General features: G+C 38.8%; 1 protein-coding gene across 2 annotated transcripts; it reads left to right on the top strand.

Moving 5' to 3' along the window:
- Positions 1–90: 90 nt before the first annotated feature.
- On the top strand, positions 91–13942 carry LOC129441029 (uncharacterized). Of its 2 annotated transcripts, XM_055200735.2 has the most exons (5): positions 91–1472; positions 1563–1661; positions 6334–6858; positions 9600–9827; positions 9899–13942. In XM_055200735.2, exons 1-5 carry the CDS (start codon positions 1466–1468, stop codon positions 11536–11538), a joined length of 2499 nt encoding a protein of 832 aa, XP_055056710.2. In that variant the 5' UTR covers positions 91–1465; the 3' UTR covers positions 11539–13942. The 2 variants fall into 2 exon arrangements, with proteins under 2 accessions (XP_055056710.2, XP_055056709.2); XM_055200734.2 differs by having other exon boundaries at positions 91–1661.
- Positions 13943–15654: the final 1712 nt, after the last annotated feature.

Below are 15654 nucleotides of genomic sequence, written 5' to 3'. Positions count from 1 at the left end.
CACTTTTGTTTAGCATTTTACGCGCATGATAGTAAGGTTTGCCTCAAAGTAACAAATGATGAGGTCAGATGCAAAAGCCGCTAAAAGCCGTCTCCGTTAAAAATGAGATTATGATATTGATCGAATGCTCTCGGCACGTATTATACATTCTTATATCACGGGGCTGTTGAATGCTTTATTCTGATTGGTTAAGAGATGTTCCACGGGTGTTGATTATTTGTAAAACACACACCTGAACTGTCAAATGTCTTAAAATAAACACCAGAGCAATGTCTGTGTTAACCATGGTAAAAGCGGAATAATTGTCTTCCGGTCCTTTGAATTATTTTTAACGGCATTACCACCTTGGGTGTGCATTATTTTAGAATAATTCAACAGCCTGTCATCAAATAATTTCTTACATCAAATACTTCCCCTTCCAATCCAAATATCAACATTGGTTTTCAGAGATCATGCACCCCGCCTTTAAATACTGATTAAATTACATTTAGAAATACTGCTTTGTTGGCAGAATCCTCTAAACGCCATGCCGATTTTTCAGCAAATTGCACAAAAGATCAATTGGATGGACTACAGGGTGCAAAATGACAATGGATCACATTCAGACCCAAGTTACATGCATCACAGCGCCCCCTATTGTGTGGTTCAGTTTCTTAATTCTTTTTACATTCTGACTTTTATCATTTGCAATATTTCTAGTTGCATCTTTAGTGATTTTGCAACTGTTTATTATGTCTTGTGTCTTGTCTAAGTGTAGGTTTTTGCCAAAAAAGCTTGCACGCACTTAAGAGGATTTTGCAGCGAAAGACAGTCAAATTTGTTAAAGGCGGGGTGCATGATTTTTGAAAAAAAAAACACTTTGGAAAAGGGAGTCGGGTCGAGTACCAAAACACACTTGTAGCAGTAAGGGGGGAATCTACTGATCAACATTGTTCCCTGGTTGTGTATGTGTGGGGCGGGTCTATCAAAAGAAGGTCCAGATTCTATTAGGGTAGGGGCGTGTTTGTTTAGGTGATCATGCACCCCGCCTTTAAATAAGGCATTTCAATTACTAATAACATTTTCATTTCCATTAAAGTTAAATTACTAAACCTTAACATAAGAGCCTGATAAAATGTTTATTTAGAAGAAAACATGTTAGATGTACTTCGAGGGTTTTGCATCTGAATGTCACAAAATATTTACAAGTGTTCAATGTAAAGATCTGATCAGAAACCACTAACTTTAGTGGTGTTGGGTTATTGTGAGTTTTCCAGCGTGTTGGTGGTTTAATTATTGGGCATCTTGTGAAGGCCGTCTCAGCATCGCCCAACTGGAACACTGCACTGCATGTTCATCTGTATCCTTGACAAACCACTATAGACACATTTGTAACCTGGTAACTGGTAGTTTAAGCACAGCGGGTGGCTCTTTCGTTCAGGTATTCGGGGGACATTAGACATTGAAGACATTGATATTTTTCAATATGCATGGTGAGTCTCAATGCTATTTGATTTTTTTATTGATTTTACAATTTCTTAAATATGATGTTAAATGGATGCTCTTTTTCTTCCTGCCTATAGCTCTTCTTATTTTGATGGTTTTCCGATGCATAAATGTGGCATGGTTTCAATCCTGCATACATACAGACACGGACTATGTTTGCAAGGAGATACCAACAGGTAAGATTAACAGATTGGCGTGTTGTTTTAATGTTTGCATTAAAATGGAACATAGCCTACTTGTTATTGCAACAAAATTCAAAAAGATATTTATTATCCTCTATATAAAATAGGTTAAAGCAGTGCTTCCCAATCCTGGTCCTCGAGGACCCCCTCCCAGAAAATTTAATTAATTCCCTATTTAAAACACCTGATTCAACTTAACAGCCTCCTTCCAAAGTGGTAAACATGTCTTCTTAACAAGCTGATGAGTTAAATCAGATGTGTTAAATAAGGAGGCATCAAAACATTCTAGGAGGGGGTCCTCGAGGACCAGGATTGGTCTCATAATCACAATAATAATGAGATTAGGAGCATCAAAGTTTGATTTGATTTATTGATTTCACATCAGTTTTAATCTTTGACATAATCTTACTTAATCAATGTTAAAGATAAAGGTTATATTTTCACAGAATGTGCTTTACATTATGTGTGATGAATTTATGTAGAAAATGGTAAATCACAAAAAAGACGTTTGTGCTGGGTTTTCACAAGCAGGGTTAATATATCAACTTTAAAATAAAATGCATGATGGATCATCAACAGGTTTTACACACTTCTGTAGTCAAGATTATTGGGCGGGGCTAAAACTGTGGCTCAATGATGCAATGGAGCCACCGAGCATGGCCCCGCCCCAACACAATCGCGAGTATTCAAGTTGTAGTGATATTTAAAAGTTGAAAGAGACTGCAGCATTCCCACCAGTGGGTGTGGTTTCGACAGCGAACACGCCCCGAGTGTTTGAGAGCAAAGATTCCTGCCTGTTTTCCAAAGATTTTAAAGTGCCCATCTTATGACTGCTTTTCCACAAGTTAAATAGGTGTATGAGTTCCATAAAGCATGTTTCAAAAGTTGTTTGCTCAAAATAGCTTGTAGGAAAAGATTGTCACCCATCTCTTGGAGCCTCTGTTTCAGGGCATTTCAGATTGTGCTGTTTTGAGCTAGTCATTACATATTTATGAGCTGCTGCTCCTTTGATCACGCCCCACTACTAACGTCATGTGCGCGTGCATAGTGATATCGTGAGCAGTACAGACCATACTGTGTTATTATTATATATTATTATTAACGGTTTATGTTGCCAATAGGGGTGTAACGGTACGTGTATTCGAACCGGACCGTTTCGGTTCAGGGCTTTCGGCACGGTGCACACGTGCACCGAAAGGCCGAATGCATTGCATTTTGTGTGCGCCTGTGCGGAACATAATACGTGCGTTTCCGCACGAACATATTAAGTGGCGGAAGTCTCCGCGTTCAGCGCAAGTCTTCTGTCAAACATATAACATAATTCGGCCCGCAGAAAGATTTTTATTTACTTAGATGTATATACGTTTGATTATTGATGTAAACGTTTACGTGTCGTATCTAAAAGCACATGTTAAACGCGTGTCAACGCGCTGCTTTGTTCTTTCAAAAGTGCGTGAGAGGATGCGCGTCTTTCGTTGCTACGCATTCAAGAGACGCGCTTTCTGTGACAGCGAGAATAAGGAATGCGTGATCAGATTTTTCATCTGCACATCACGTCAATCATATCATTGTCACAATGCGATCAGCTGGTCGGGACAGAGAAGAGCTGTAACCCGGGCTTACTCAGCTGTCACTCAGCTGCGGAGGGGTTCGTTACAGCTTACATTGACGACACAAGCAAAGATTAGGAGAAACATGCAAAAGATCAAAGATGGCTAGGTATGCAACTCACTAATCTCAAAATGAGTGTATAATAAGTATATCATCATGTTGCTTGCTATGCAGTTACACATAGAGCAGTAATATTATTTTTATACAGAGATGGTACATAGCCAATTCAATACTGTGAGTTAAACAATCCAAAATAAATCAAAACAGAAAACTTTTGGTGGCAAAAATGTAGGCTAATAGTTCATAAATGTATTCAGGAATTGAATTTGTTAGTTCAAGGTTTTAGTAGAAAAAGTTTAAGAGAAGGTTAAGAAAAGAGTTACCTTCTGTTATAAAATAATGTAAAAAAAAGAACTTTGCAGTAGTATTTTATTTATTATTTTTTCATTTTATATATATTTTATATGTTATATTTTAATAAAAAGTGTTTAAAAAAGTGTAAACAAATTGTAAAAAAAAGTTTATAGTAATAAACAACCTGCAGATTAATGTTTGCATTTCTCCCTTACTGTACCGAAAATGAACCGAACCGTGGCTTCAAAACCGGGGTTCGCACCGAACCGTGATTTTTGCGTACCGTTACACCCCTAGTTGCCAACAGACAAATCATGCAGAAAAGTATCACTAATAAGTACACTACAGGAGAAGAAACTCATGACACACAATGATTCCAGAGTCAATTGTGATGTTTCAACAATACACTCGTTTTCCCTGGACAATGCTAACATATTCCCGTTATAAAACATTTTCAAATGCATTATTTTCGCAAATTACAGAAATTAAGACCCGGCGGGGGGAGTATACTTCTTGTGGACCGCGTGCTAATTGCTAGAAGCTAGCAGGAGGTCCGGACCGTAAAGTTATAAGAGGCTCGGGGGTTAGCCTCGTCAGAAAAGCCGGGGCGGAAAGGCCCGGTCTCGGTTAGTTTGGCAAAAAGCTTTTAGTTTGGCAAAGCACTATTACTTAGTTCTTGTAGAATTGTAAAATAAACCCGTTAAATATTTTTTTTAACTTTCGAAACCACGCTGTAAACTATCTAGCCTGCAAAAATATCTATAGCCTACTGTTTACAACCAATTTTAACATCACTATACATTTAAAAGGTATAATTTATGGGATTAGTATCAATGTATGATCTCTGTTTTGAGATACAGATGCTCTAGCATCATAAATGTAGTATTTTGTGACAGAAGATGACAACATGCAAAATATAACGTGACTTCTTACCTTTTGTGTTGATACAACGATCGCGAATCGAATCCAGTCTGTTTCAGATGTGTGAATGATCCATGAAAGTCCAATAAAATACATCCAATGACCATTTTTGTCCACAAATGCGTATAATCCGTGAAATATAGATACATAGTCTGTTGTTTACATCAGATTTCGCATGAAGGTCTTATCGCCTACAATCTGATGGGTATTTACACACTGTATATAAGATTACTCCGGGTTCCAATAACCACGCGTTAAAACTTTGTTTTTAAAAGTAGGCGGGAGTATAATCCATAATATCCAAATAGCGCTGTTATTTCAGTGAGACATGATAACAGCAGGGTATCAGCGAAGTGACTGACTGCTCTGTGCTCTCTCTAGCTCCCTGGTGGGTGGGGACCAGGAATGGGGTGGTGGGTGGGAAAATTCAAACTGAATGTGACGAAACGGTTAGTTACGTAACAACGGAGCTGAGTTTGAACTTGCACAATCTGAGACTCAAGGCAGAGGACATTCAGAAACGTGTATCTCACTCAAAACAGCATGGATGGATTTTTTTCCAAGTTTGTATGCGTGTGGGAGCATCAGAGACACAAAATAACACCCCAAAACCCAGAAAAAGTGAGTTTTTCATAATATGGGCACTTTAATAACTTATTTTATTTACGTTTTTTTAAACGTAAATCATATTGGTAACACACTTTACTTGAAGGATGTTCATAAGACTGACATGACACCTTCATAATCATGACATGACACGTGTCATGAACATGAAGGAGATTTTTTGCACATCTATGACAATGTCATTAATTGCCATTTGTTCAATTATGACATTTTTAATGCAAAGATGACATTGTTTGAAATGTCTTTGTTATGACAACTTGACATAAACCAATACATGGCCCTGATATGTCACTAGACATTAAGAAATCATTTTCATTTCAAATACTTATATCACTGACAACAGTGGTCTGGCCAGGATATTGTCATATAAAAAGAGGAGTTGCAGCCCTCAACTGATGTTTATGTTGTCATGTTGTGTATTGGCCACCAGTTGTGTGATTGCAGTACCAGTTTTAGCCACAAGTTTTGTGATTGCAATACCAGTTTTGGCCACAATCCTACATACTGTTCCTTTATGTATGTGCACAATAAATAAAAAACTGATAACTAACAGAACTTAATCTTCCTCACAAAGAGGGTTCTGAAATGAAACCTTTATTAAATTTCATTAATTTAATGTAATTTACTATTTTTCCAGCGATATGGACCCAACACTGGATGGCTAAACCCATTATTGTACTGTTTTCAATTAATTTTAGGTAAATCAGTTTATGATGCTGTTATAAAACTATTTGACAAAGTTTTAACACTTAATGACATTTTAATAACAAATTCAATTTGTATCACTCTGGTAAAAAAGTGGTCAGTTATGTTGTCTTGGTAATGTCAAGTTGTCATGACAAGTTATAATGAATTAGTTATGGTCTAGTTGTCATAACAAAGACATCTCAAACAATGTCATCTTTGCATTAAAAATGACATAGTTGAACAATGACACTTAATGACATAAAATCTCCTTTATGTTGATGGCACATGTCATGATTATGAAGGTGTCATGTCAGTCTTACGAACACCCCTTTAAGTAAAGTGTTACCATAATATTTGTCTGGGAGGTTAATAGCAAATGTTTCTGTAGTATGACAAACTGAGAACACATTTAATATCGGACTTAAACTGTTTTAAAAAATAACATTTCTTGTGACACTTTCTCCTATAGGTTATCCTGCTGGCCTGACCTCTTTGATCCTCTTTACGAGTGATTTAGGAGAAATCGACTTATCTATTTTTAACAGTACAAATCTGACCTCTGTCATCAGTTTGAAAATTACACAAGCCAAGGTCACCGCAGTGGCTCCACGAACTTTTGATAAATTCCACAACCTAAAAACTCTTCTGTTGGATGACAACCATATTTCTGATGTGTCTTTAGAATGGTTCAGCCACCCTGATTCCCTTGAAACCCTCAGATTGTCGAATAATAAAATAACTATGCTGGATCATAGTTCACTTTTTGGGATGACAAACCTGCTCACTTTAAACTTGTCTCGGAATCAAATTCACACTATAACCCCGAGTAGTTTTATCAGTACGAGTAAACTAAGACAACTGGATCTGTCCAACAACAACCTGACAAATCTGAGCGTTGATGTGCTGCGTCCTCTTAATGCCACAAAGATCCGTCTGGATGGAAACCCATGGGACTGCTCATGCTCTGTACACGACTTTGCCGAATTCTTACGAGGTATACATCAATTTCCATCTCATACTTTAAATATCTTGCTAACGTCTTAATGACAAAATATTATTTAATTAAAGGTGGGGTGCATGATCTCTGAAAGCTGAGTGAATGTTGATATTTGACATCTCCTAACCAAACACGCCCCTACCCCAATAGAATTTTTTGATAGACCCGCCCAACACATACCCAACCCAGGCAACAATGTCAGTCAGTAAACATGTCCCTTACTGCTGATTGGCTACAAGTGTGTTTTGGTACCCGGCCCAACTCCCTTTTCCAGAGTGATTTTCAAAAATCATGCACCCTGCCTTTAAATAAAATTTTAACTGTATTTGTTATCATATAAAATTACATCCCTTCATTAAAGGGATAGTTTACCCAAGGTTGGGGCAGTGTTGTAGTCGAGTCACCAACTGTCGAGTCCGATAAAATGTATTAAAGAGGTTCTACATTAAACAGAAATGACACCACTTTTACGATTGCAAAGGGAGTTTATTTACTGATTTGACATATACACTTTGCAACACACTTTGCAACTTTACAACGCCATCAAAAGCATGTGTGTACTTCCATTGTTGTAAACTTGTGATTGAGAAATAGTGTAGAAAATTTACAAATTTAATGTTTAAAGCGTAACTAAACCCCTGGTCAGAGCCTGACTCCACCCACTGGCAATATTTGAAAAATGCTAGAAAAGTGGGCAGATCCTAACAGATAGAGGGGGCGAACTAAGCTCGTACCAAGTGTGTGGTGAGATCGTAACAAGGGCGTGGTAAGCTTGAACCTGCTTACGTCACGAGTCATTTTTTGGACCCAACATCCAATAGGAAAATTCAACTGCAGTAGCCACCGTTCAACCTGAAGAGGGCAGCACTCAGACGTTTTTACACCATATATTGTAGTATTGAAACACTTTATATCCAAATGTCAAAAAACTTACTAAAATCAATGAACTGCACTAATAAACCATCATTCTTACAGATCAGTAACTAAAAAAAGTTAGATTAGGGTTTAGTTACTCTTTAATCATGCTGCATTTTGTTTTTTTAAGGAAACAAGAACAAACAACTGAGTTGGCATTGAAGTCCATTAAGAAAACATCCTGAAATGATTTTCTTTAAAAAAACAATTTATTTTCGAGTCATTTTTTGGACCCAACATCAAATAGGAAAATTCAACTGCAGTAGCCACCGTTCAACCTGAAGAGGGCAGCACTCAGACGTTTTTACACCATATATTGTAGTATTGAAACACTTTATATCCAAATGTCAAAAAAATTACTAAAATCAATGAACAGCACTAATAAACCATCATTCTTACAGATCAGTAACTAAAAAAAAGTTGGATTAGGGTTTAGTTACTCTTTAATCATGCTGCATTTTGTTTTTTTAAGGAAACAAGAACAAACAACTGAGTTGGCATTGAAGTCCATTAAGAAAACATCCTGAAATGATTTTCTTTAAAAAAACAATTTATTTTCGAGTCATTTTTTGGACCCAACATCAAATAGGAAAATTCAACTGCAGTAGCCACCGTTCAACCTGAAGAGGGCAGCACTCAGACGTTTTTACACCATATATTGTAGTATTGAAACACTTTATATCCAAATGTCAAAAAACGTACATCAAAATCAATGAATAGCACTAATAAACCAGCATTCTTGCAGATCAGTAACTAAAAAAACTTGGATTAGGGTTTAGTTACTCTTTTTAAGGTATCAACAGACAAAAAAAAATGCTGTAATCTGAACCAGACATACATTAACCCTAGCTTCTTCTGTTTGTTATATATGCATTAGTCAGTAATATTTTTTTGAAAAAAAAAAACGTTAGGCAATGGAAAGCATTTTACTTACTTTTCTGGGTGCATCCGTGACAGGTGTCTGTTAAAGTTTGAGTTTGTCCCAGTCTTTTCCTACGCACACAACATTTAGCGCTGCTCTTTCCAGCATTAGAAGCAAAATTCGCGTAGGCGAACTTCACGATCCGGGGCACGTCTTTCTGCATTTTACAAATGTGAACATTTAGCCCGCGAATCATGCATCATGCATTGCACGAGCGTAAAAGTTAGTGACGTCAGTGAGTGTGTTGTCAAGCAAAGAGAGCGAGAGGTAGCAGTGTCTGTGAAGGGAGATCGCGGTCTTGGGCACGAAACAGGAAAAGTGTAACACCTTATATAATTTTTTATAACATATTTAGTCAAAAACAAAGTGATGAATGCTCAAGTCCGATTGTATATATCCTCGAGTCCGAGTCCAAGTACGAGTCATCAATCCGCGAGTCCAAGTCGAGTCACAAGTCCAGAGAATGGATTCTCGAGTCGGACTCGAGTCCAAAGAATAGTGACTCGAGTCGGACTCGAGTCCGAGTCCAGGACTCGAGTACTCCATCACTGGGTTGGGGCACCATTCACTTCCATAGTATTATTTTTTTCCTATAAGTCAATGGTGCCCCGATCTACGTTGTTACAAATATTGTCCCAAATATCTTCTTTTGTGATAAACAGAAGGAAGAAACTCATAACAACATAAAGATGAGTAAATGATGACAACATTTTCATTTTTGGGTGAACTATCCCTTTAACTAAAGTTAATGAATGTGAAACTTTAAAGTTTGAATAGCATAAATCAATGAGATGATAGTTTTATTTTTGGGGAAGCTGTCCTTTAAACTTTAAAGAAAACCCTTTTTTATTTGAAATGGCTTTAAATGTATAATAGTGAAGGTGATGATGAATACATTCAGGTCTTCAGAACGTCTCTCTGTTGGAGAATGAGATGCTGGTGTGCTGCAGCAGCCCTCCCAAATTAAAAGGCAAACCAGTATGGCAGGTGCAAGAATGTAAGACCCTAACAACAGTGAGTCAAACAAACGAAGACCCCAACGCTATCACCACGAGCCCTGCCATTGGAGGATCTGCCAGTATAACCAAACCATTTACTATCCGACCTTCAACTTTAATCAGTTTAATTGGTAAGCGCTATTCATTTATTACCTTACATTACTTCTTACTAAACTTGTTAATGACTAACCTTCTTAACCAGTGGTACTCTGCGCCCTGGTACTCGTCATCTGTGTCCTTTCAGTCTTGTATCATAGGAAACGAGAGCGGAAACATCTACAGACTGTAAAACCTTCTCTGGAGAAAACCAAAAGCGTGAATACCGGAAAAAAGGCTGAGAAGAATAGCAAAAGAGTCAAATCGGAAATTCCTGAACAGGCACAAATACCCACAACAGGGATGTTACTGAGGACTCACCGAGCGGTAGTGGGGGATGAGATGACGTCACAGATCTACCACATTTACTCATCAGGGATTTATCAAAATAGAGAACCCATTAAACGTGTGAGCTCAGCCGGTCCGATCCTCTGCAGGACGGAGTTATTTACCAAACAGATGGAGGTTGCCGAGGAATTCGATGCATTGAAGAGCGATGAGTATTATGATGGATGCATGGCATCAGAACAGCAGAAGGAAAATGTGAGAGTTAACCATAATGTGTGTGAGGAGGCGGAGCACCAGGAGAAGGATGGACGAATGGGGAAAGAAGGTGAAGAGAATACAAGCTTAAAAGATGTTGTCGGTTACTCCACGGACACGCACAGGTCATGTGATGGATGGCTCCGAGAAAACAGTTTGGAGACTGATGGGGCTAAAGCTGGGACAAGCATGGATAAAGAAGCTCCACACAGTTTTGTGAAGAATGAGGTGATGACTCGCGAGGAACACCAAAATAATGCAACATCTCAAAATGCAGAAAGCAGCCAAGCTGTTTCACAGGAAGAGTTTGTGGAGAACGTTGAGAACTTGCCGTATCTCACCATCGGTGCTGATCCAGAAAAGCAGAGCTCTGTGGTTAAACAAAGCACTCCTACAGGTGGCACCAGATCTGGAGCTTTAAGACCCATCCGACGCGTTCTGACTTGGCCACCAACTGCGGTCCAATGGAAGAAGCAGTGGATTCAAAACCAGCAAGTCCTTAATGTCTTTCCCAAAATAATATTTGTAACCGGTTGCAGGCAGTTTCAACACAGCGTTTGCCCCACATCCATCCCAACTGGCAGAGAGTTCAATGCTCTTGAGTTTTTACCAGAAAACTCACTCCCACAAGAAGATGTCAGAGTTACTATAGATGGAGACACTTACTGGAGAAACGTTGGGTCATTCAATGCCCAAGAGTCCTTGTCTGGTAATATTTCACCACAGATCGATGCAAGGATCGTATCAAAGAAAGAAGCTTTTGAGTCAAGCATCCTATCCGACATCTTTTCCAAGAACTCACCAGGGGGTGAAAGTGAGGTCTCCTCTGAACTCTTCACCGTCCTCCGTGCATCATCTAGTGGCGGCAACTCGAACCCTGCTACCAGAGAGAAGAGAAACCACGCAGATGACATAGAGAAAATGCAAAGCGATCAGAAAAAGAGACGGCGAGTTGAGAAAAGCGACTCGAGGAAGCAGTCCAGGCGAGCGGAGGACCCGGCGAGAGCTCAGGTGTGTGATAACCCGAGAGTTCATCCTGCTGGAGGTTCTCCAAAAGATGACAGTCTGCTTTTGGGGAACGAATACACGTACATAGATCTGCTTCACGAGGTGGTGCAAAATCATGGGCGCTGGACACGAGACAGGTGGAGACAGACACAAATAAACAAACATAAACTTAAACAACAAGGACAGAGTCGGTAAACTGTGGTTGTTTTTTGCTTCTTCGAAATAAACAAGATAATTCAAGATAAAATATGAAATGATGTAAAATATGTGAAGTTGACATATGTAGAAGATCTGTCTACTGTCAGAGATGTTGAATATAACAAGTTTGAGCGTTTCTGGCAGTTTCCCAATCTGAAGGCTGCGGAGGTCGCATATGCAGACTGCATACGTCATCAAGTCTGGTTTATTTAATTTAACTAAGAATTAGATTTATAGTTAAAAGATAACAATTTACGTTTAAGTAAGAAGAATAGGCTGCAGCCTTCAGATTGAGGAATGGCCTCTGTCACTATGCTGTGTCCAAAAGGTTATGCAGCTGCCTCGTGAATGACTTTGGCGGCATGAAGGCAGCTCTGGGAAACTCATTTTCACAGCCTTCATAAACTACAACACTAAGAAATTACTAGAAATGCAATCAAAAGGTGTAAAAACACTAAATTTATGATCCAGCAGCTTTTGGTCGCCATTTTATCTTTTTGAACTTGACCAGGCTCGACACATTGCATTTCCAGCGCACGCCCATGCGTAGAATTGTAGGACAAGATTATGAAGGTATCTCAGGAGACAGGAAGTAAATCAAACATTGGATTCAGACATGCCTCCAAAGGCAGCCTTTTAGAGCGCTCGGCGCAGCCTATTAAAGGCGGAGTCCACGATGTTTGAAAAACGCATTGGAAAAGAAGACGGGCCGACTACCAAAACACACTTATAGCAAATCAAATCAAATGCCGGGTTGCGTATGTGTGGGGCGGGTCTATCAACAGAAGGTCCAGATTCTATTGGGGTAGGGGCGTGTTTGTTTAGGTGATTTCAAATATCAACATTTGCTTTCAAACATCATGGACTCCGCCTTTAATAGAGTGCCGCAGAGATGACATATTTTTGAAGGCTAAGACAGAAGTTGGATACTGGATCCCTTGCAAAAAGCCCATTCATTTTTCTCAAGCTCTGTGTTAAACAAAAGTTTATGACACTTACATGTAGGGATGAGCACGAGTAATCGATTGCTCGAGTACTCGAACGTGGCATCGATGATCGATCACGAAAACGCAGCGACTAGCAGTAGCAGAGCCACGCAATCTCATTGATTTCATTTGAAGCTTGGCATCTTCGGGCGACAGTGAGAGTTGGCGACCGGATGGGGCGTGTACAGTCGCGCGAAAAAGTTGAAAAAAGTTTAACTTTATGCAAATGAGTGACTTTCTGGAGCGACTACCAACGAGAGCAAAGCAGTATAATTCAAGTCATCCATTTCTGGTCAGTTAGCCTACTGGAGTGGACGTTACTCGGACGTTATGGCAACCAGATTTAGAAACGCCCCCTAACAACCTTGATGAAAGTGACAAGCGACACACAGCGACAAAGTAGCTTGTAATGTGAATGCGGCTTTAGTCCACCCCGCCAATCCATGCAACTCTGTGAAGCCGAACACCTCACATAACTGAGGCACTGTGGTTTAAAAGAATGCAGTAATTTGGGATTCACTTCGGTAGGACGTTCACTTCGGTGCCCCAAACCCTCCCACATTTATTGTTAGCAAATCAATATAGTTTTTTATGTTTTTGACCTCATGTGATTGGATCGTTCTCAGAGTCTCATAACCACGCTGGAGTATAAATTAAGGATTAAGAGGTTTGGACCAGATCGACCAAGGGAGTCGTCTTGATTGTAGTAGCTCGTCTTGTAAGTTCATGAATCATGATTAGAAATGAATATGTGAACAAAAACAATTATTGCCATTATTATCCACCATTTCATGTTTTAATTGACTGTGCCAAAATTTTTACAACGCTGTTCATCAAAACAATGACTGAGATTAAAAAAGTCTAGGTGTGTGTGTGAATGATTACCTTGATTAGTTCATTACTGAAAATAATCCCAATTTATACTCCGATTCACGGATTCATTTACTTTATGCTTTTGAGGACTTTTACAGTAACATTTTCAGAATTTTAGCTAAGCAGTAATAAACATCGTCATTTGATAATAAGGGCTATTCACAGTCCTGCATTACTATAGTAAAACTTTAATTTTGAGTTTGTTTGCCTATGAAGTCTATCCGAATGTGTTTCTCGGAGCTGCCTTCATGTTTCGGATGCAGCCAGAGTGCCTTGACGACCTGTGCGCATGCGCAGTCGCTGTAAGGGAATTCAGTGGAAATTACAATGTTATTGCAGCTGGGTTGCCGGTGATTTGCCGTGGATTGACATTTGTGTTATTTACTGGCAAGAGTTTGTTCAAAGTTAAATACATTTTAACCTATTTGTGCCCAAATTTTTCTGAATGGTTTCATGCATATAATTGTGTTAATAGTGTCCTCTGTAAACATGTTCTGCATTTATTTTCCCCATTTTTATTTTTTTGAAAATCGTATTTGAATGTACGTAAAATGTTGTATGCACCCCTTTAATGTCAAATTTTAATACATTTGGCATCTTACTCAAAATAACGGCTTTCAACAGATCAACCTTTATTCATAAACACATTTATTATGTATAACAGTCCAAGAACATTCGATGCGACCCCCCCCCCAAATAAAAATGCATCTAGCTTATAATCTCTTGTTCAATTCAATTCAATTTTATTTATATAACGCTTTTCACAATTGTTAATTGTTGCAAAGCAGATTTACATGAGTAGATGTAAAGGAGAACACAGAAAATCAATAGATAATATAAGAAGTAGAATATAGCAGCTAAGGATAAACCGTACAAGCGAGCGTATTAATAATGTAACGTATACAGTAAAGTGCTAAGTTAAGCCAAAGTTGTCTGATTCTCTCGGGGACGAAAACCCCCTAGGAGAAAACCCTGTGGGAAAAACTCCTAGAAGGACAAAAACCCTTGGGAGAAATTAATATATATATTTTTATATATATATAAACAGGGTAGGGATAGGAGGCGGGTAAGCGGATTAAACTGGTTCAGCCGGTGGTCGCGCATCGGCTGGGCATCACGTTGAAGGACAGCCAGTAGATCAGTGGTGTGATGACCTTCACAGCAACAGGAAATGGGTCTGTTTGTCCCATTGTCCTCGTGGTCGAGGACGAGACAGGGAGAGAGAAACAGAATCTTATTAGCGTAGGGGCCGGCCGCATGAAACGCAAGTGTCATGCAGTATTGTAGTTTAAAAACGCTCGGTTCCAGACAGGCTACCTATTGCTGCAATAGTATATTACCCATATGAGGTATGTGAGTGCTTTGTTCTAGACAAAATAACTATTGCGGGACAAGTACAATTACTGGACATTTTATGTGAATGCTTTTTTAAAGATGACGCGTGCTAAGTGATACAAACTGTGACTTGTTCAGGTTTTTTTATTATTATTTGTATTTATTTATTTTCTCTGTTGCATTCAGTGCTTTCTTCCAGAAACAACGGACCATATGTCAGCTCCAAATCAGTTCATATCACTAAGTTCATATCACTTAGCACATCGTTCGTGGCTCAACTTGTCGAGTCGGTTTTTCAAGATGTCTGCTATCTGAATACGTGTACTGTGCTGTCTTTATAAAGTAGCTTCTTATTAAACTGTTTGTACACTTACAAAGTTCTCAATGCTTCGGTTTGCATGTAAGGACCCTCATTATGCTACTGTGGTAGTGTGAGGCTATTTTGAGCCTTGTTAGTGGTAGCGATTTACTTGTACTTACTCTTTGCCCCATATACTAGCGCTATACGCTAATCTGTTTTTATTGATAAAAAACTCTTTACATTCGATTATCATGAAAACGCATCCCAGAGAACGATCTACTCGGTCACCATGTGTTAATTACCCCTAGGTTCATTTTTCACCAGAGTTGTCCTTTAATGAAAATAATATGAAAATAAATCAATAAAATGGGCAACCAGTCTTTGGAAGAAGAGGAGATCTCTGTCTCCCTCTTTAAATGACCAGTATGAATGGATTTTATTCCCTATCAAATTAAGGTCTAATGGACAGTAGATATGTTAGTTAAAGGGTTTTAGGTATGATATTATGAAAGAAAAAAGCACTAAAAAGACCAATAACATTGATTATTTACCTATTGACACAGTATACACCATTTCCCCATGATATATGTACTTACAAGGCATTTGCCCACCGGCAAC

The sequence above is a fragment of the Misgurnus anguillicaudatus genome, chromosome 22 (genome assembly GCF_027580225.2).
Source record: "Misgurnus anguillicaudatus chromosome 22, ASM2758022v2, whole genome shotgun sequence".
Lineage (NCBI taxonomy): Eukaryota > Metazoa > Chordata > Actinopteri > Cypriniformes > Cobitidae > Misgurnus > Misgurnus anguillicaudatus.
Note: the sequence above shows the minus strand (reverse complement) of the source record. Positions and strands in the feature narration are given on the sequence as shown.

What these genes read in the sequence shown, in the direction of transcription:
- LOC129441029 (XM_055200734.2), top strand. Translation starts at nt 1,466, where the DNA reads ATGCATGGTGAGTCTCAATGCTATTTGATTTTTTTATTGATTTTACAA. An exon ending in CTTTGCCGAATTCTTACGAG is followed by an intron (nt 6,859 to 9,599) that starts GTATACATCAAT and finishes GAATACATTCAG; the next exon opens with GTCTTCAGAACGTCTCTCTG. An exon ending in AACTTTAATCAGTTTAATTG is followed by an intron (nt 9,828 to 9,898) that starts GTAAGCGCTATT and finishes CTTCTTAACCAG; the next exon opens with TGGTACTCTGCGCCCTGGTA.